At 34.6% G+C, this 23,576-nt stretch overlaps 1 protein-coding gene across 1 annotated transcript in view; it reads left to right on the forward strand.

Annotated features, from left to right (window-relative positions):
• Nucleotides 1-17,052: 17,052 nt before the first annotated feature.
• LOC134745465 (collagen alpha-1(X) chain-like) overlaps nt 17,053-23,576 on the forward strand; it is a 57,164-nt gene continuing 50,640 nt past the window's right edge. Inside the window, exon 1 of the mRNA XM_063679509.1 lies at nt 17,053-17,298. Coding sequence (XP_063535579.1) covers nt 17,110-17,298 — 189 coding nt within the window. The 5' untranslated portion in view covers nt 17,053-17,109. The remainder of the gene's footprint in view (nt 17,299-23,576) is intronic.

The following is a 23,576-nucleotide window of genomic DNA, read 5'->3' on the forward strand; positions in this document are numbered from 1 at the left end:
CCTCGTATGATGGCACTGAAAGAAGAGAAGAATTAAATCCGAGCTTCGTTCATATTTAAATTAAGTAAATTATTTTCCTATAATATTATTTATATTCATGATTTTCTATAAATTGTGTGATATAATCGATTCTCGAAATCTGTGCTAGAGAGTAATCTAAACTGTAGCGCGGATTGTAGCACCCCGCGTAGCCAGTGCCGCCGTAGCGACGTTGCGAGTCGGACGCACAGCTACGAGCTACGAGACTGCCTCGCGCGGCTCGAGCCAGCTGAGATCTCGAGCCTTCAAATAAAATATTTAATAAAAACAACCGTGCACAGTGTACTCTTGTGTGTGTTGTGAAGCGTGACTTTGGGCATTCTTTTAGTTATTATGCCGCGATTGTTTTTCTAAGCACAGGTAGCGTTTTAGGATGGTCGTAAAATGTTTCCCGCAAACGTTCTTACTTAAGGTCTATTTTGTTTTATTCGGTGAACGAGAACCATTTGGAACAAATGGCCTGTTAAGATAGCAGCGCACGAATTTAACTCTAACTTAAATAAAGGCTGTAAGTTTGAAGGATTTTTACGTCGTTTCCTGGTTTGGGTTCGTGCTATAAAATGTATACCTAAGTTTACTTTTACTTATTTAATGAGTTAATGAGTTAATTCTTAACGTAATTGAACATCATTGTAGTTTAATGTTATATTAATATTTAATTCATTTTTTTTTTTCAAACCAATTGGCGTAATAAATATTTCATCATAATATGTTGATATTTCTTTAACTTAATAAGCGGTGTTTATTTTAGATAGGAAAGATAATTAATTTTAAGAAATTTTTGGTATTTCTTAACATAGCTATTTAGTTTTGTGTGACTGCGTAACTATAACTTGCGTGGCTTGCTTACCGGAGGTCGTAAGTTCAAACCCCGGTACGTACCAAAAAGACCTTTATCATTTACCAGTGCTTCTTTACGATGTTATCAATGAAACGTAGTTTCATCTCTGGGCTGTAAGGTAAGAATATAGCGGTAGGTTTCGCAAAAATTTTAGTGCCCGCGCTAATTCTTTGGTTTAGGTTGGATATCTTATCTTATCTTATAGTTTCGGGGGCCGTTGCGGATACACTTCGACCCATAGGGATCTTTTGTGCAGTTACCCCCTAGGAAAGATCCGTCCGCTTAGGTTGGATAACGGTCCCAAGGTTTTTAGGGTGCAACTGAAAAAGCGCTATGAGAAGAAATGGATAAGAAAAAACATAACGCTAATCATTAAAGGTTAACTGAAAGCGATCCCTTAAAAGGATATTTCCGTTCGCCTTTATGCTGAGTATTCAGTTCCATATATATGAATTTGAGTGTTCTATGCAATACAGTATTAAAACATACATACACACATATATTATATAATTTAGCTTCATCTTTAATGAGTAACATCTTTAAGTCGCACTCAAACTAGCACTTTTTTACTCACTATTATTTTTAGTCGCTTTTGGCGACATGTTTCGGATTCTTTGGGAATCCTTCCTCACATCTCACCTCAACATCTTTAAGTGTTATAATATTAAAGTAAATATACAAGTATATTGTTGTATCAAACCTTGCCTTTGCATGTAACTGGCATATGCTCAAATACATATTAATTATAATGATATTTTATTAAAACATCCCTAATTAGAACATTATTATTCATATGTTGGCAGTAAAATCCTACTGCCAATTGTACTTTCCATTGTAAAACCCAATGTCTAAGAGTACTTAGTTCGCCTGTCACCTATACTTTTTGTCAAAGTCAGATTAATGGTACTGTATTCTTTAATTGTAACTTAATGTTGTAGAGCAACGTTTAGCTCATGCAGATATCACCGTATATCGCCGTGCTTTTACTAGAAAAAAAACTCGGTTCGCGCACGAAGGGTTCCGTATCATTACGCAAAAAAGGCAAAAAAATCACGTTTGTTGTATGGGAGCCCCACTTTAAATATTTATTTTATTCTGTTTCTAGTATTTGTTTTATAGCGGCAACAGAAATAGATCATGATTGAAAATTTTAACTATCTAGCTATCACGGTTCGTGAGATACAGGCTGGTGGCAGACGGACAGACAGTCCCGTTTTTACCCTTTGGGTACGGAACCCTAAAAATGATTAGAAATGGTTCTAAAGTTGTAAAATGGTTTGAATATTTTGAATTAAGCCACAAACTTATATTGTTATGTACAAAGGGTCCCATTATATAGGTACGACTATGAAGTGAATGGTTTGCGGCTTTTAAACAAAAGGTACCCAAAAACATTTACGTTCTAATATTTGACACATATTTATATACATTGCCCTTGCCAACATGTTTAATAGATGGTGCTATTGGCGGTTTAACCCATACCAAATCAGTATCTGAATGCTGATTGAAACTATTGGAAGTTTTACATAAAGCCAATTACAGGAAGCCAATTCGAACGTACAGGCCAATTCGAGTTTTAGGTATTTGATTTGTTTCCGATATGATACTGATGTGTCAGTGTCATAAGTGACATTTTTTCAAAACGTAATTTTTGACACTGACAGATAAGTAACATATCGGAAACAGATCGAATAACTAAAACTCGAATTGGTCTGTTACACTAACATCAAAATAATATCTAAATGATGTCATTTTAATTATCATTTGCGCGTGCATTCGCTCATACTTGTCCGTACATGTACTGGCGCAAGCTTGACGCACGGGTGAATGATAACAAAATTACATATCTTAGATATTATTTTCATGTCAAAATGTAAATTTGAATTGGCCTCCATGACTAAATCGCGTTTCAATTGTCCTCACGGTCTCAAAGAAATACTAAAACTTGATTATACGCGAATAAGTACCGTTTAAGTAAATAACAATGTGTACAAATTGAGACATTTAAATAATTGTTCTATTGGAAGTTATTGAAATAACTAAACTGCAGAACAATAAAAAAAATTGAAAAATACAGGTACAACTCTAAAGGTTAATTCTGACGTATTTAATAATACTTCTTGCGAAAGACATAACTATATTTTTTACGATTTATTCGTAGGTATCTTCTTTGTGATCCTGGGCGGAATGTTTAAGAAACTTAGGTATCCTTTCTAGAGCTATATTATTCGTTCGTGTCAATCGCGCCATCAGATTCACCGTTTGTAGGAGTTTTTTTAAATATAATAAATAATAAAAAACGGCAGCCATTATAACTAAATAAACTAGCTAAATTAATATAGGCAATTGAAAATATGTTGCGGAATCTAAAGACCAATTAATAATTTCTTTCGTCCTTGATCGATCCAAATAACCAAATAAATATAACGTTTACTAAGAACAAACAAAGGATAAAAATCGTTAAAAATAAACTAACACATTTGGCAAAAATCCGAAAACTGCAATAACGCACCTGCACTGTGCGCTAGTGTTCGGGTCAATGGATATTTAAAATATTTGCTCTACGAGAGAATTGTGAAAAGCTATTTTGGGAGCAATTGAAATGAAATTTTACGTAGAATTTTACAGTAGGTAATATTCATTTCTATTCTAGATAATCTGGCAAAAAGAAATTGACAACAATAAGCATGAGAATCTTTTATGTAAATTTTTACATAATTTATAAGCATTATAGTGCCAAATACCCTACGAAACAAAAATCCGGTAGCAGTATTATTAGGGATCGATCAAACTCCCTCTTTATCTCGTATTAGCGCTTATCCCAGTTCTACCCTCAACTACAGTACTGCATTACAGTCCAGTTGCGTTTCGGTTTTTTGTTATCCACTTCAGCGTCTTTCTTGATAGAACACAAAATAGGTACTATGATTGCACAGCTGATAAAAATGATAAATTCCATTATAATATATATCATATTTTTTCGTTTTGAATTTGTTTTAGAAGAATATTATTTTAGCTGCATTATTTCTATATTTATAATAACGTTCACAAAATTAATTGAGCAAAAGGAGAATAACAAATTTCCCATAAAAAATAATACAACATGTGCTCGAGCGAGCGAAAAATTCGATACAAAGACAACATGGTTCACCCCGTTTACGATTCGTATTATTATTACACGCATATTTCTGTTTTATTACTTCCTGATTGTTATTTGTTTAATGTGGTTTTTATTGTTTTTCAATGGATATAGAAAACAAGCACTGCGTTGTTATTCCCTCATGGAATGATGATTTAATAACCCTGATAAATATTTGATATTTATAGCACCTAATCATGCGATTGAGGTTATCATCATCATCATCATGTCAGCCGATAGACGTCCACTGCTGGACATAGGCCTATCCTTGAGGTTATGCTTATCCGTTAACATTTTTTGATGAAATTTAGTTTCATTTTATCAATTATAAAAATCAATATTCACACATTTTGTTTTTTTAAGTAGGCCTCAAGGACGCTACATAAATCGTTCACCGTTATACATGCGTAACATGCTAGCTATATAATTATGAAACAAGCAAAATTATTTACTTTAAAGACTATAAAAATAAAACAGGTATACCTACACACATACATAATATGTATAAAGCCAGCGTCATTTTGTTTAATGAGCACTAGGTCTTTCTTTAGGTTTTCGTCTTTGTATTTGGCAAAAAATAGCATGAGTAGTTTTAAATAGACATAATACATAAGGCGTAGATTTGAAATCATTATACTAAGGCATTCAACTGGAATAACAAATAATACAAAAGAATATACGGGCAAAGTTAAATAAAGAAAAACTGACAAACGTCGCGCGGTGATATTCCCTAGTTGGTTTTCAAACACGCAAGTACTTCAAATAATACAACTACTTGACACACGCCAGTTATAGGGCTATTGTATATTATTGTTCCTATACCTAGTTATCAAGTGCCTGAAAATCATTGAAATTGTAACTATACACTGAAAAATGTCTAACCTTTGTCTCATTAAATTTTATTAAAAATGACAGCGAGACGAAGACTGTTAAGTAACTGTTAGCTTAGGGAATAACTGCGTATTATAGAAAGTCCAAATACATTATTTATAATCTGAAAATAGAGATTGCGATACTGGATCGCCGATATTTGTTTATCCGCTGTTTATTGAAAAACTTGGGCGTTAAAACTAAAAAGAAACACGATATTTTATTCGGATATATGCCTGGATATGTTAATAATGAATAACAAATGAATAAATGTACTAGTTTTTTACTAATCATAATAAATTTTGTTTTTAAAAAACAAGTAATAGGTGACTGAATATTTTAATTAGCACTACGGAGCACTAAAAATACATTTTTATATCAAAATTTCCACCCATTCCCAAGAGACCCGTTCCCATTGTTTTTAAGTTTGTCTAAAAAAATATCACCTATTTCTTCCAACAGCAATCGATACATAATGACGTAAAGTCAAACAACAATCATTAGTGAATTTTCAACGAGCTATTAAATGAAAGTCCTAGGTAATAATAGTATGCCTACTTACATTAGCTATTATACCTACCTGCGTAAAACCATCCGCATTTCTATAAATATGTAATTATGGCTGTATTTTCAGTTTCTTCTTTCCTTCATAATTTTGTGTAAGATATTTGGCACAAAGACAACGAACAACTAAGCTATATACTAATATTAACGGGTCCTTTGTTTCAAGCTTTAATTTAATATTAGTGTGAAAATGTTCCTATAAAGCTCATAATAATATATAAATATTCACCTAAATTTATAAATATTTGGCAAACGTTTAATATTTAATTCAAATACAAAATGTCAACCAAATAGCCCGTAATTCATGATTCGTCAGTGAAGTATTTTTTATACCACGTCGGTGGCAAATAAGCATACGGCCCACCTGATTAAGATTTTAGGTGAAAATCAGCAACAAGACTGTAGTATGTTTTGTAAAACTGTTTAAGTAATAAACTATTCTATTCATTCTATTCTAAATGACGATGTGTGAACTCTGGGGTCTCTATTGTTTGACATAATTATTGAAAGTCATAATGTAATGATTGTCATATTATCATTAGTCATAATTTGGTTTTTCTCAGAAACGCGTAACTTTTCAGGATTGCCATAAAACAAACCTAACCTAACCTAACCTATATATAGGATAACCCGAGGAAAATCCTGAAAAGTTAACGGTTTCGGAAGTATAACTAATGATAATATGACAATCATTACATTATGAATTTCAATAATAATGTCAAACAAAGGGACCCCGTGCTCTTTTTGATGTTGAGCTCCCTCTTATCGCGAAGTTGCACTTAACGTACTTGCCGTTTGGCACCCTAAGTAGCTCAATAGAATACTGTACGGTGAACGTCTGTATGTTTGGTGTTGATGTTTAAGCATATCTGTTTGTGAGAGGTTTGAAGGGGGTTCGGGTTAAAATAGAAATTTGAGCCTAAAGTTCCCGGTAAGCTCGGCCAAATTTCGTCTTCCCATACAAACGGAGTTTATTTCTCATTTTAAAACTACGTATTGACTGACATGAGGTATATTTAGGTCTGTAATTAGTTTATATAGTTCCAGTTTATAAAACAAACGAAATAGAGCAAAAACAAGTTTTTGTATGAAAAACTTAAATTCGCTGTATTTTTTAACTATGGTATCTGAAGTTACATAAACTAATTACAGACAATAGATATACCTTATCCTATTGTAAGTATAAATTTTCAGAGCAAACTAGCTACTCGTATTAAAATGAGAGCGTAACTGCGTTTGTACGGAGAACCGAGCTTGCCGGGGACCCTTAATGTTTTGATTTGTATCTGGACTGTGTCGCAAAGTAGCAGTAACATAATATTTCCACTATAACGTTAGATCGATTAGATTTTCATTACTTAAAAACTTTATTCTCAAAATACAACTGGACATCATATTATACAATGCTACCATATTTATTGCTAATTTTCCGTTGCAATAATTTATACGATATTGAATGTACCTAAATGTGTATTGTATGTACACAGCCATATTATTATACAGTTGTATTTTATCAAGTGGACCTAACTCCACCCTTCAGAATACAAAATATACATTTCAAGCCGGTTTTTGTTCCCCTCATCCAGTAATATCTGTCACGTAAAACAGATTACACCGCGAATAAACCCGAATGCCTGTCATAATATCCGCGGTTTATAAAAACACACCTCATAACAGTTTAAGGACAGAAATCCGCCAGATTTTCCTGCGAACGACCCTTCAAAGTAAGAACACTGAGTGCTTAATTATTTAACTTTGAGTGCTTTTGACATTTTACTGTTACCGTTTTCTTCGAGATGGTTATTTTATAAGCTTAATGACTGGTGTCGCGTTAGTTACCTGGTCTCTTTTATTCTTTTTTTTGCATTTTTTTTATTTATCTTTATTTTAAAATTAAAGGTAATTTTAAGGTTAAAATGTTTTTAGTACTCTTTTGTTTGCTGCAATAATAATAATATTTTATCAACCGTTAGCCTATTTGATGAGTTGAGTACCTATAGGTCATACTGAGCAACTTTTTTTATGGGACTAACTTCTTAACCGCGAAATAAAATTGTCTGTTTCATACATATGCCTTGTCTGAGCAGAGGTGAGCAGTTTTTCCCTCATGGGGAAACAAAATTTTGTTCACGATTTCAGGATTAATCACATAGCAAGAGAAGGCCTTTACCCGGCAGTGTGATATTAAATCAGGCAAAAAAGAAACCGGAAAATACGATAAGGAGCCGGTAACTTGACCCTGACGTCACTTGTTATGTGTCTCATATAGATTCCATAGAGGCTGATCGTTTTGACGGTCCTAAAAAAATAACTGATTTGACAAGTCAATCAAATACCTTATTCACCTTGCAAAATTTAGCTAAGGATTAAAAATAAACCGAATTATGATACTAAATTGCTATTTTTTTTTTAATTTGATTTGATTTGAACCTAAGCTAATTCTTAAATATTTTTTCTAAATATAAACATGTTATTAAATCCCTCCAGTTTGGTATTTATAAAGGCATCAAGTTTTATTCAGCGGTGAGTCTTTATCACTCGCGGCTAAGTGCAGGATATCCTATCGCGAACTTCGTAAACTTTGAGAGGAAACGTTAGCCGCAAAGTAACTTTGTCTTTCAAATAGAATGGAATCCCGTAATCGGTGTAATAAAATATTTGACACTACGGAAATAAATTATCAGAATAGCTGTTTTTCTTGATTCAAACGTGTGTTTTCAAAAATACAATAAAAAAATTACTAAGCTATTCTATATTTTTAAGGTTGAATTTCATTTTTGACTAAGTAGTAGAATAGAATAGAATATAGAGTATATATAGCAACGGGAACTATAATCCTTCGAATGAAATCCTTTTTAGGGTTCCGTACCCAAAGGGTAAAAACGGGACCCTATTACTAAGACTCCGCTCTGTCTGTCTGTCTGTCCGTCTGTAACCAGGCTGTATCTCATTAATCGTGATAGCTTATATTTTCACAGATGATGTATTTCTGTTGCCGCTATAACAACAAATACTAAAAAGAGAATAAAATAAATATGGGGCTCCCATTTAACAAACGTGATTTTTTTTGCCGTTTTTTGTGTAAGTAATGGTACGGAACCCTTCGTGCGCGAGTCCGACTCGCACTTGGCCGGTTTTTTAAGAAATTAAATATCATTTAAAACAGTATTTACTTTTCCTTGAATTAACGTATTCAACTGTTTCAGTCACAATTATTGCAATAATTAATTGGAATAATCAAATTAACGGCTTTTGATGACAATACTTGCAAAACGTGTAAACCGTGATTAAAGCTACAGGCATTTTATATTGTTATAGATAAAGAATAATAAAAATATTAGTCTGTCTGAAAATGTTATCCGTTTTCGTTGCGCATGACACACGTTTTAGAAAATGATCATTACTCACAAACAACATTATAAATAATAAAATACAAAAATATATTTTATTCTAAAATATATGACGGCGGGACGGCCAAAAGCGGAGGGCGCAGTACCTCGATGTATTAACTTCACAGTTTAAGTGTACGCTAGCAGTTCATGAAATAAGCATTCGGAAATATTAACTAGCAATATCAAGAAAATACTGCTTATAATTTTATTATTGAGGTAAATTCGAACAACTTAATTTTAATCACAAGTCAAGATCAACTAGGTAGTTCTAACGAAACACGGTACAGTTCCTAAGAGACTAACGCACTGTTCCACTGCTGGAAGTAGAATGACCTCTCGCCATTCTCGTGCCCCCTCTCATAGACTCCGTACAACGCCACAGATGGCGCTGGCGTTCCGCAGCAACTTCCGACGAGTCATGAGTACGGACTGATGACCATTTCAGTCATTTGACTATCCGTAATCATGACTAGGATGCGACATATATTTTTTAATTATCATTTTAGTAACATATTATTAAGCTAAACCTATACAGTATTAAGTTAACACGGTAAGCTACTACAGGCTTGCCAGAAAACCTCATGTACTCTATCCGTTACTCGTGCCGTTATTATATCCGTGTTCATCATACATTGACTGGATTGAAAACCCATACTACCAATTAGTATAGGCAGAAAGGAGCACTGCCACTAATAAAACTGGCTGCTAAAGGCAGGGCAAATTTGGGTAGTGGTGGCGTAGTGAAAGTAATTACGCATATAGTTAACGCTATCTCTACTGAACTCGTTCACGTACGTACTAACAATGGCAATCTGTTAAACAAAAGCCATTATTTCTTTTGTGTGAGCGCGTGGCCTTTTTGTGCCTGAGGCTCACAAACAATGGCCACGCGCTCAGGCACAAAGGCCACGCGTTCACTGAAAAGAAATAATGGCTTTTGTTTAACAGAATGCCATTGTTAGTACAGGTAAGTGAACAAGCTCAGTAGAGATAGCGTTAACTTTACCTTATCTTATTTCGCTCAGGAACAACTAGAAATCAATTACAAACGTAGATACCGGTTTTAGAAGCGTTTAACAAGGAATCGCATTAATCATTGCCAAACAGTCCAAACAGAATATAAACTTGGTAAAAACGGACAAAATTCAAGATCTAAATTCACATTACCATCCGCAGCCCTACTCCCAACAATCCGTTCAAAATTTGCATCGTCCAATTCTTCGCGAAAATGCCCCTATTTCCAAGAGAAGCACTCGTAATCCCAAGTACGGATAGCATCCAAGACGCTGGAAGGATCGGGCTAGAGATAAGAAAGTAAATTATAGCCACACTGTTGACCGTAATGATCCTTGCCACCAATCGATTTTCCGAATGGTGTCGAATTTTACGAGTTCCCTGTTTGTGTTGATGACAGTTTTAGGGTCCATGTTGGAGGGTCAGCAATGCTGACACATCGTTTTTGTCTTGTTCAGAGATGTCGTTTTCTTTCGTACCACTTTGCTCAACTAAAAATGTTTAGGATCGACTCAATGTTAGATTATAACTCAGAATTTGTCAAAATAGTTCTTTATAGCATTGTGACCAAATTCAATTTAAAAATAGCTATCTACTTTTCCTTTCAGTTTATCGCCTTTTTTGGCATAGTTTTTGTAATTGCTACGAAACCATAATTTTCTTGTAATAAATATAAAAGCTTCGGTAGCAACTACTATTTTGGAGTTAAAAGTCTAGGTCCATGGGGTCTGGTTGACGTAACTGGTGACCGAAGAGCTTGCGGCACAACGTATCAGCATTGCGATACAACGAGGAAATGCCGCCAGCATCCTTGGTACAATGCCTTAAGGGCCTATTTTAGATTTAAAAGCTAGTTATTAATTTAGTTTATTAATTGTACTGTAGAACCTCTGTATAATTATACCTATTATGTAAATAAATGTTTAATCCATTGTCCTGTTAGTTCTCAGATACAAACGAAATTGTTTCCAACCTTCCTGCAAATCTGATATCTAAAGCCGTGAAAACGGAATAAACAAATGACTAAACTCAAATATAACAGAGGTATTGGCGCACCCAACTAATACCAATTAGTTAGCTCTGCAGCCTACAACCGTGTGCATATACATCGAAGCACACTTAAAATGAATTGTGACATCCGTTTCTACTGTGAACGAATGCGTGCTTTTGAGCCAATATTTTTACAAAAAGTTAATAGGGTAGTCGATTAGGTTTGTTTTGAGGATCAAATGTCTGTATGGGACCCATTGTCTTAAAGCAATACAAAGGCATTGCCACTTGACGAACGCTCCAACACAAATGGCAACACATCGTGACGTCACTGTGTCACTGCTTAGAAACCGTTCTGATGTATGGAAAACAAGGAAATTGCGATTTTGTCGGTGAAATGTTGCGTTTATGTATATTGTTTCTATGTATATATTTTTTTAAATAAAATGTAAGGAATCGAATGGTCCCGTTATTTCTAACCGGAATCTTCTTAAAACTAATTTCACCCGTTTCTTTATAAAGTCTTATTATTGTATGTATACAGTTTGTCTAGCTTTTACTTGAAGAAAGTGTTTTACTATATTTTTTTAGTATGAAACTCGTAAAATTAAGGCTACAGTTTAACTGACGCGGTTAAATTGAAATTATCATAGTCAGCTACGGTACGAGTATAAGTTAAAGGCCTGGATATATTATAAAGCTGTAATATTTAAACTAGTTTCTATTCCAAAAACGAGGTATATTTTACTAGATCTCGCAGCGGAACTTCATGACCAGCCACTTGAGATAAGTGGGAGAGAGGTTTGCTTTAATTTTATTTTAATCCTATGGTGTTTGGACTCTTTTAAAGATAATCTTTTTCATCACATTGGTACAAGGTATGTTGATACAAAAGTTACATGTTTACACAATGCTTACTAATTTCACGGAAATGAATCTTTTAAATTGTTCGTTTCCCTGAATTTCTAGTTCAGGTGGAATTCCTGACGACCAAATCCAATCCACTCTAGAATTTTATTTGGTTTCGTTGTGCAAACAAACAAATAACGGCCAAGTCTATATAAACAACTGTATTCATTGAAGAAAAACGTAGGGTCATGCAATACTATATCGTCCCATATTTTTTCCATTCGAGTTAAAAATATAGTCTTATAAATGCATACATTTATGAGAAACATTGGTATTTGAAACTTATCCTAGTAGACAGTAGCACTACACAGCAAATTACATAAATAAACATACTAGAAAATTTACTCATTATAGATATTTTACGATTGAAACTGCAAAGATAAAATTACTTTTGTAGTAACTTTCTATAATTATAACTACTATTGACGCCCGTGGTCATCACTATCATCAAACATTATAAAGAGCACCTCACGCTTCACATGGATATAGGTAAAAAACGGCTAGACGTGTTAATGTTTTGTAAGTTTATTTTTTTAAATTAATTTATTTATTTAGGGACTTTTAATCTTAAGATTACGCCAGTCCCATCGTAACTTAATCTAAATTACACTCATCTACGGCCTGACGTGTAAAAGTTTGTGATGATAAATATGCTTCATAAGATATAATAATGAAACGTATATTTCATATATATTTACAACTCACATCTTGTATTCAAAACAAGAACAAAGCCGTTAAACAAATACAAAGAACGATTAGGCACTGGTTACAATAAGCCACAAATAAAAAGACGAGACAAAAGAGCAGTAACACCAGCCTAAGTAATACAGAAAGCTATAATAACCACTGCTTATGAAGAAATATTCTCAAAGGCCCCGCTTTATTCTTAATCCCGCGCAAAAACTGTCCTTTATATTTTACTTTACTGTGTTAACGCATGGAACAAGTCGCATAAAATAGATTATGGCGGTGTTTTCATGTTTTTGGGCGTTATTGGATGGCGTGTTTGTCGCTGTAATGTTAGGTACGAGTATTGGGGGCCATGAGCATAGCAGTAGTTACTGTGGTTTTTTTTTATATTCCAATAGAAAAGAAGTTTTTGATACGAAAAAAAAAATCTACAGCCTTTTAAACATATCTTATTGATAGGTACATATTTTAAGGCCTGGTCAAAACGTTATTGACTTAAAGATAAAGAAAGGAACTTTGTATTTGTATTTATTTATTGCGTATGGTAATTCAGGTTACAATAGCAGGTACAATATTGCATATTACAATATTACTTTAAGAAGGCTTGAATTAAATAACGTAGAAAAGCGATACCGCTTATTCAAGCATAGGTACACTTTTATATTTTTATTCATATTTTAAGGCCTTAATAGGCCTTGTTCTATTATTAGGTAACAAATTAGACGCGAGAACTCTAAATTTCATAGTAACCCATTGTAAGAATATTTTTTCTTTACTGTTATTTAGTATAAAATATTTTATTTACCACCATCACGGTAAACAAACAATAAAAAAATACAATGAAAATAAAATTGGGAGTGAAAACACGACGCCTTAATAAAAGTAAACTTAACTGGAAGTAGGTTTCATAAAAGGAAAACAAATGTTTTCTCTCCCTGCAGATTTTTCTAGGGCAATCGGAAGCTGTCTGTGAGCGTTTCAAGTTTTTGCGTTTGCTAAATTATATAAAAATCATGCAGGGATCAGCTAACTTGAAACGCAAACGCAGGTAGGTAATACGCTCCAATGATTTAGCAGCTCAAGTTTGGATTTCCCTGTTTGAAAACGTTTGTAGATTTGAGATTGAGAAGTTACTTAAGGCGGTTCCCTGAGCCAGAAGGTGATAAATCTCCTTATATGATCAAGTTTTTCTAATAGGCGTTGATAATCGTAGACGTGGAAAAAATATATGTTCTTGACTATATTATCTTTAACAACATAGCTTCCGATACACGAATTATGACACTTCGCTCGATACAATTAATTCCCAAAGTAACCTCTAACTCGGACTTTTAATCCTACTTTACTCGGTTATTTATTATGTGATACTATAAACAAAAAAATAAGAAAAAACAATCTTAATTTAAATAGTAATTATATATATATATATTGTAAGGTAACGTTTTTAAAATAAATAAAAATCGACAAAATTCGATCCAAATTGACACTTGGCGCGTATGATCTTTCCCGTTCTTTCTTGCGAAATGTGACAGTGACAGCGCCCAGCGGCAAACCGATGGAACGGCCTTAAGATACTCGTATCTAAGCCGAGTAATCTTGTCATCTCTAAGACCCTCGAAAAGTTTTTAAGCTAATTGTATTTTATTAAAGATGTATGTAAACTAGTTCTCGATTTCAAGTAATGATTGTATACAGGGTGGAAAACATTTATGGGCCCTAGAGGGAAAGTGCCTAAAAACCTTAAGTTAGCTCATTTTTCTTTTGTTTTTCATTTTTAATGCATTTACCAATTTTTTTAATTTGCTTCGCAGTCCACAGTCTAAAAGTATATGACCAAAGAGAATAGATATTATACAGGGTTATTGTCATAGTAAATTTTGTAGCCACGGTAAATGTACTGACATATATCGAAACATGATTAAAACTAATAAAAAGCCGGCCAAGTGCGAGTCGGACTCCGTTTCCGTACTTTTTAGTATTTGTTGTTATAGCGGCAACAGAAATACATCATCTGTGAAAATTTCAACTGTCTAGCTATCACCGTTCATGAGATACAGCCTGGTCACAGACAGACGGACAGCGGAGTCTCAGTAATAGGGTCCCGTTTTTACCCTTTGGGTACGGAACCCTAAAAATCAAAATGTACAAAAATAAAATATAATATATACATATAGTATGGATAAATGTTTTTTTTTTGGAACGCCATATGACTTTGACCCATGTTCTTTCACTGATATGTGTTAAAATTGTTAAATATATCAAAAGGTGTCGACAACGCCATCTACCCGAGTACAGGCCAAAGGTGTGGCGCCATCTATTCGAGTATCACTTTTTCTTGATATTCCGAGGCACGTTTTTTCCTTAGACTTTATTTATCTTATACGGAGTTACATATATCTTTGATATGACTAATCTACGTATATTTTTTGTTATTTTGTTACTCGTGCCTTTGCCATTTTCCAGGTATCAGTGTCGTCACGCGTCATATAATTTCCCGGCCTAATTAGCTTTATTAAGCCCAAGATAACGTTTTGTAAAATCCCTTCTACCGCGATAACATAAACGTACGAGCTCTTTTGAGAATAACATCATACCTATATTATAGGTACCTACATAATATCGATTGGTTGAAGTTATGTTTTCTTAGGAGATAGGTAGCTTAATTCTTCTAATGTTATAAATTATGATGTGTGTTTGCACATTTAAATTAAAATAAGATTAAAAGTGAATACGAGTATTAAACGATTAGATGTAGACGACATTTGTAACATGAATTAATTATTACACGCGGTAGGTACTTTTTATTTCTTATGAGGAATGTTAAAAGTTGCAACGTACAGCCTGATTCTAATTTTAATAAACGTCAAAAATTAGATCTAGATATCGGATCTGTCAGTTCCAAAAGTGGCGTTTTTGTTTGAAGAAACGTCTCTTTTGACAATGGCGGATTCGATCCACATCGTATCTAGATCTAATTTTTGATGTATATTAAAATTAGAATCAGGTTAATAACTTTTACGTGGGAGATGTTTTCAGTTTTACATAAATAGCAGATAACGCTGACGAAATTAGATTAGTACAACAAAATTAAGTATATATGAGTCATTTCGTTCAAAAGCTAAATTTTCATTGAATGTACTTTAATTACTAGTTCCTAAGTTTTTCCTTCACAAATGTAATTATATCTGGAAATTTCAATTTCAACCACACCTTTTAATGGTAAAATTCCTTACTAATCCAACAAAATCCATTGCGAGCCTTCTGTTTTAAATACCTAAACAGTTTTGATACCATTTTACGATTGGGATTTCGTTAAGTTTTTATATAAATATTAATTACAAAAGTAGATAGCGTATTCCTATAAAAAATATAATCCGTTTGCATCTTAGTCCCACTGAAATATTAACCGAACCGAAGCCAATATTATTAAAAAGTTTGTTTCATATTTCAACCTCAGACTCATGGCGTTAATCTACACGTTACGTAAAGCAAAATGAGAAGACTGATAAACCATTATCTATAAAAACGGTCACCCATCCAAGTACTGACCCCGCCCGACGTTGCTTAACTTCGGTTAAAAATCACGTTTGTTGTATGGGAGCCCCACTTAATCTCTATTTTATTCTGTTTTTAGTATTTGTTGTTATAGCGGCAACCGAAATACATCATCTGTGAAAATTTCAGCTGTTTAGCTATCACAGATCACGAGATACAGCCTGCTGACAGACGGACAGACGTACAGACGGACAGAAGGACAGCGGAGTCTTAGTAATAGGGTCCCGTTTTTACCCTTTGGGTACGGAACCCTAACAATTCGTATAATAAAAGTGAAATATTGTATTTCTGTTGAGTGCGACAGCTCAACATTCAATTTTATTAATGAAAGTTAACAAGCGACGCAAATTACACCATCACTATGAGTGAAACAAATCAAAGCAGATGAGGGTTTTCAATTAATCATTTCTCATGAAACCAAAGCGCTTACAGACAATAACACCCCTGTCGACCGAGCTTATGAAATACAATCAGAAACAATGGTTTCTCTTACCAGGGGTTATTATGTATCATACAATTACATCGCATAGAGACGTCTTCTTTGTCACGTTTAAACGCCTATTTACTCTTTATAATGTGTATCTGGGTTATCGTATTTCTTGCTTGCATTCAATAGCTCGACGTCAGCTCTGTCCTTCTTCCGGCCTCCTTTGTATTGGTACGCAAACAGTGAGGTCGTTCAGGACTTTGCATAAAACAATTTAACAGAAATAGAAATAGAACGGGTCATACAAAGTATATAAACAAAAAAAATCCTTCCTGTTCATAGAGGTTATGATCCTTTGATATATTTAGCTTTGAAGTCATCGGCAACTGTCGAAGACAGGAAAACCCCAATAAGAGCAAGGAAGTTTATGCCTTTGTTGTGTATTAGCTTAGAAAAAAAAAGCAGATTATTTAAAATAAAGTAGATAAGTACCTACGGGAAACATTTCAGATGTCTTTAACGGCCTTCGGCCTTTTCAGATGTAATCCTTAGAAAAACAACCAATAAGTGTTCCTTCAAAACAAGTGACCAAAATGCCAAAAACAAAATAGTGCGAACTTAAGTCCCAAGATTGAACTAGAATCAAATAATGACGTTGAGGTGATAAGTGCTCTTCAAAATGGCTATGGTGATATCTCAAGCGACGAAAGCAGCGATTGGGGGGTTTTTGGCGCTGATGGTGTTGGGCGCTGTGCTAGTGGTGGGGGCTGCGTTTGGCTGGTTCGACCCTAGGAGGGAAGATGAGGATTCTCCGGCGAAGATCAGTGCGAGGCTGCAGGGCAGAACATCTTATGTCACGCATCGTGCTGTAAGTATTCATTGTTACTAAGTTTAAAAACTTAAAAGGGCGTTTGAATGATATTAAAGAACGTATTATTCACCAAGATTGACATGAAATTACAGTATGTAAATATGTACGAAATATGTGACGGCTACGTGTTCTTCGTACTGTATCTTAAAAACAGTTAAATATTTGAAAAAATATTTTATTGCAATAGTTGCATTCAAGAAACACGTAGAAACCAGCACTAGCGTCAGTACAACGGACGTTGTAAATGACAAAACTTGAAATTGTGTGGATTTCAAAATGCTGTAAATGCAATGGTTTAAATTATTGAGTTATGTTATCTACTGCGTCTTTGCTGGGTACATTTTAAGAAAAACGAGAAAATTTGTGTTTCTATATTACCCATTTTTCATCGTATGTTCATTGCAGAAAAAATTGGAGATTTCAAAAATGCAATAAAAAAAATATCTTGTGTGGGTTACTACGTATTTGCTTTCCGGCCTCGATATGTACTATAATAATATGTAGGTAACATAATGTACAGATCGGATGATAAAAACACAATCTTAACCCGTGGAGCGCCCCAGTATTTTTCACAGTAGTGTGGAGTATCACACGTATCATATTATACCTGCAAGACTGTATGAGCAAGGCCTCCGCTGCAACTATTTAATTAGTGTTAGATTATTTAATTTTAGTTTAGTTTAGTTTAGAATATTATTTTATATAGATTAGCATGTATAAATGAGATTAATAATAATTATTATCTTAATGTAATGGGTTGATACCTAAATAAATAAAATTTTTATTTATTTATTTTTTATTATAGCGCTCCACAGGTTAAAGATTGATATTTTAAACACAACAATTGCGATTTTATTATAAAATGTGTTTTTCTTGCTTCTTTATGAAAATTATCTCCCAATATTTATTGAATGTCATAATATCTTATATTCGACGTCATTCAAGCTCATGTAACATAAACAACACAAACTGAACTCTTTTGTTTTCACTTCGTCTTTGACAAACAGAAATGCACCATTTAAACCAGCATACGACTTTGTGTGTGTCAAATTACACACTTATTTTTCCGTCACCAACTCTAAACTACGAGCGAGTCTCACTTTGAAAGTAGTGAACCCTTTGAAATGCAGATCTTGCGAAAATAAAGTTGCAAACTATAAAGAGTAATAAAAAATCCAACATGGTACTCCAAGCTGTAGCCACGCTAAGACGAGTGCCTAAGCAACGAAACAAATTCATGTTAGTTTATACCTCTAGTATAACGTGTCTCTTTTTTGCCCACACTTCATTTCCTTTTTGTCGCACCGCGGGAATTTATAGCTTATACTGTTGCTGGAAAAAAGCAGTCTAGGAGAATTTCTGAAATAATTTCAGCTTTCTGCTCAAAGAGAAAAATATGCGTTAGTTTAAGAAGATCAATATTATGCGGCATGATCACGTTTCTGTATTTTAACTAATTTTTATATGAAGATTTGTAGAGTCTCATTACAAAATGTAACAAGTTGAGTCAATTAAAACATTTTACGGTTTAGACTCACTTGTTTTAGTTACTCGCGCGACATGTTTCGGAGTGTACGCAACACACGGTCGTCGTGAATGCTGCTCGCACTGTTAGTGCTTGAGAAAGGAGACCTAGGCTCTCGGAAGCATGTCGCGCGAGTGACTAAAAACAAGTGTCTAAACCGTTAAAATATTTAATGTTAGTATGTCTCAAAACAGTTTAAATTCGAAGTTGAGTCAATAGTTAAAATGTAAATGTATATTTGTTTGTACGACTTTCAGTTACCTAACGGTGGTTGTTTAAAAAAGAACTGTTCCGCCGCAAAAATACTGTCTTGATCAAGGAGCACTTGGCACCTCGTGATAGTCATGATATTCCGAACTTAGTAAACGTTGTAAAGTTCTTTTTGCGTTCGTTATTTCGCTACCATCATTTTATTGCTCATGGCTAGGATATTCTCCTGACCTGACTGACAGCGTAAACAACCAAAAGCAACGAGCCTGGCGGTCTAAAGCGATAAGTTTGCTGCCAAATAATAAACGTTGGCACATTGGCAAGGCATGCAACCCACTGGGATTATGTATTCTGAACATTGATGCTTAAAAATTCGGATGGAATTTTAGCCAGCCGCTGTCTAAAAATTTAACCAGCAGTATGATAGCACAAGAGAAAAAGTATAATGGAAAATGGAGGCCGCGGTATTACGGATATGAATTCAAAGTGGTGTTTTTGTGCTTCCTTTGGCTATTTTTGTGATTATAAATAGCTTATCAACCAATGAAAAGTACAAAATATAGTTGTATTCAACTTTTCTTACTTACATTGGTAATTTAATCTCCGTTTATACTGGGCCTCATTAGAACTGCGTAATTATTTTTTTTATAATTTAATATTATTTAAATTTGTTAATAATGTTTTATTTATGATTTTTTTGGAAATTCTATACAAATAAAACTGCAAAATATATCAAATATCGTTAATTGTTTTTTTTTTTATAGTCGTATTGGCAGAATGTCATTCCGAACCAAAAAGCAAATATTGGTTATAGTTTTTTTTTACGGCTGAATGCCATGATGCTGTGTTACAAATATATGTGAAATGAGATAAGATAAGATAAGATAAGATAAGATAATCTTTATTGGTAGCATACTGATACACGTCAAATACAGTTTTGTACAATAAACATACAAATTCCACATTACAGAGTAGGTACATAAGTACGAAATATACACAGCATAGTAATGTCAGTTTTTCTGAGTAAAAAATAAAATAAAATTATTACATAGTCAGTGGCAATTCCATCATTTCATTAAGAGTATAAAAGGTTTTTGTGAGTAGCCACGATTCCAAATTACTTTTAAAGGATTGGTGAGATGGTGCATCTCTTATGTTATCTGGGAGGCGGTTGTATATCGCTGGGCCTATGACGTACACAGACTGCTCTGACCTTGTGAGTTTGTGAAGCGGTGCGACTAGACGGTCTCGATGTGCGTTGCTTCGTAAGTTATGTGAGGTTACTATGCCTTTGCGTTTAAATTTATTTATATTTGTGTGGGTAAAGGTTGCAATTTGGAGGATTACTAAGCTTGGTAGTGTTAGAATGCGTAGGTTTTTGAAGTGGTCGCGGACTGATTCGTCACTGCGGATACCCAGCATGCCTCGCACTGCGCGCTTCTGCATTCGAAAGGCACGGTCAAAATCTGATGCTCGGCCCCACAGCTCAGTGCCGTATGATAGTATCGAATGAATGGTGGCAAAATAACATGATCTCACTGTGTTTCTGCTGGCCGTCGATGCAAGGCGTCGCAGTGCGTAGCATGCTCGACCTAGTCGTGCACATACACCGTCGATGTGTTCCCGCCAAGATAACGAGTTGTCCAGCACAAAGCCGAGGAGTTTGGTGGTCACAACTTGTTCAATTTTTGTGCCCCCCGCGTGGATCTTAAGGTTGGTGTTAGGGTGGCCATTTAGACTGACTCGTAGGAAGCAGGTTTTTTCGGTGTTAAGCGCTAGACCGTTTTGCGCAAACCAAATATGCAATCGATCAACGGTGTCATTTAAAGCCTCTTCGAGTAATTGTTCGTTCGGAGCTGTGATCACTACGGTCACATCGTCAGCATACATAAACACATCGGCCTCATCGAGGGCCCCCGGTAAATCGTTGAGAAGTATTGTGAACAGTGTATTAGATAAACAGGAGCCCTGCGGGACCCCCATTATGCTGCTTTGTTCTGCAGATCGTACTCTTCCTCGATCCCCTACTACGGTTTGGGTTCTGTTCCTCATGAAGGACACAAGTATACTGAGCGCGGGTCCACGAAAACCGTAGTGATCAAGCTTGGCCTCGACGAGACTGTGGTCCGCGGTGTCGAAGGCGCGCGAGAGGTCGCAGCACAGCACGGCCGTCTGCTGCCCGGCCTCGCGCGCCCTCAACACCGCCCACACCACCTCACGGACCAAGTCCGTTGAATTGCGTCCTCTTTGGTACGCATATTGCCGGTCCGACATCGCGTTTTGGGACAACCAGAAGGACAACATACGCTGGTTGAGACCGACTTCGATAACTTTGCTGAGGGCTGGTACTAAAGAGATCGGACGATACGACTTACTAGCGCTTTTTTGTCCTTTTCCTTTATACAGAGGTGATATTTTCACTTTTTTAAGTGATTCTGGGAAAGTGCCATTTTTAATACAGATGTTAAAGAGATGCGACAGCGGATGGCTAATTATCGGGCTAATAAATTTAAGAATGCTCGGTGATAGTTCGTATATATCCTGACTATTCTTCGGTGCTATCTTAATCTGCATTATCTTGGCTATTTCATCGGGAGTAAACAATTGGAGTCGAGTAAACAAATGGAAATTAAAAAAAGCCACTTCCCGGCCTAGGCCTGCAACTTAGTATGAAATTTCATTATAGATCTCTCGTCTAGCCGCGCCTGAGACGTGATACTTCCCAGCCTAATAATAATAATAAATAATAATAATAAATCATTTATTTCAGACCGAGCTGATCCATAGTTAGTTAGTTACAGAGTATCTTAATAACTATGTTAGTGGCACAATACAAAAACAACAATAATTAAAATTAAACAAATATATAAAGAACGTAATATCAATATTACATAGCATGTTTGAGAAAAAATATTTCACTAATAAGTGCCATGTTTAATTTTACGTTTACTTCAGAACGAAATTAATATTCGTTTGTTATAAAATATAATTTAAGAGTAAAAATATACACTTTAGGGCTTTTAGATTGTAAATGTTACAGCCTAACTCAATTAAAAAGTCTTTGTTTTCCGTTGTAATAAATCACCGTTAAAAACTGATAATACCTGCTTAGTTAAGGTTAATTTTCCTCGAGTCAGTTAGCACGTCAGCCTTTAAGAATGTATTCGAAGTTAAATAAAAGTTTTAACTTTCGTGAAACTGGACTTAAAAATGTACAGGTACTATTTGTATTAAAGTATAAACCAACTTGTTTCAGTTAACTGCTTAAACAGCAGCAAAATGAAGATGCAATTTTATACCAAAATCAAATTGAGCCTTAAGTTTTGAATACAAATAATAAACTTCGTGAGTCCAGTTAATTAAAATACGCTATTACACGAACGAGTTTTACCCAGATTGCGGCCAGCGTACAAATTTTACTTTTTAGGGTTCAACACGAAAGGAAACACTTATTCCGCTTTACCTTATCTTTTTTATAATCTGTGCAATGCCTCGAGAGAAAATTCATGGAAGTTTCTGTGTTTTTAGTTAATATTGCAATTTGTTCAACATCAGGCTAAGTTTGATCATGCAAAAGAAAAGGCTTACAAAATTGTTACGTGGGTTATAAGTTGGTGAAGTGAGTGATATTTTAAATGAGCAGTGGGAGATGAAATGAGTGAAAGTGTCGTTACACAAACAAAATTAAAGGGAGAATTCAAAAAATATATATTTAGTATTGCGTGACAGCATTGACAACAGATTACGGTGGCTAATAAGAGCACTGTGTGATGTGATGTGTGATACACTTAAAGTCAAATTGTTACTATAGGTATGATATAACAGAGGTACACCTAGCTGCAAAACTGTGTGGTAACTATGTGAATGAATTCCATTAATTATAAGTAGGTACTCATTCTTACTAATATTTAAATGCAAAAGTATATGTTCTTTTGGCCTTAATATTTTTATTGTCAGTGTTTTTTCATTTTTGATATCTATCAATGAAACCTAATATTTATAGACGTCACTATCTCAACAGTCGCGGCAAAAGAACGACTTAACACGAGCAAAATCCATTTATATCGGATTTCGGTTAAGATATCCCTTACCACAAGGCGCATTATCTTCGAGAAGGCCATTGAAAGCAGACCTTTCCCAAACTGGCTAGCAGATCGATTATACACTTTATACGTACGCATTGTACAGGGTTGGGCAGAATAAAGTGGCCCACTGATTATCAGTCTGCCGGACGATATCAACCTGTCAGTTAGTACAAAAATTTGACAGTTCCGAACAACTGACAGGCCGATATCGTCCGGCGGACTGGTAACCAGTAAGCCCCTTAAGTGTCCTAGTTTTGTACTGCCATTTTACTTACATATAGAGGAACTCTTTTTAACTAGGTATATTATTTTTTATTAATCGAGAATGTATGCATCTTTATTATTTCTAGAAGTGAGCTTGATTCAATAATTTGAAAAATACAATTGATTTTACGGTACTAATTTTTGTAATACAAATTACACAAAATTCTAATCATTCAAAAACACGTGTACAA

Source organism: Cydia strobilella, chromosome 11, assembly GCF_947568885.1.
Source record: "Cydia strobilella chromosome 11, ilCydStro3.1, whole genome shotgun sequence".
NCBI lineage: Eukaryota > Metazoa > Arthropoda > Insecta > Lepidoptera > Tortricidae > Cydia > Cydia strobilella.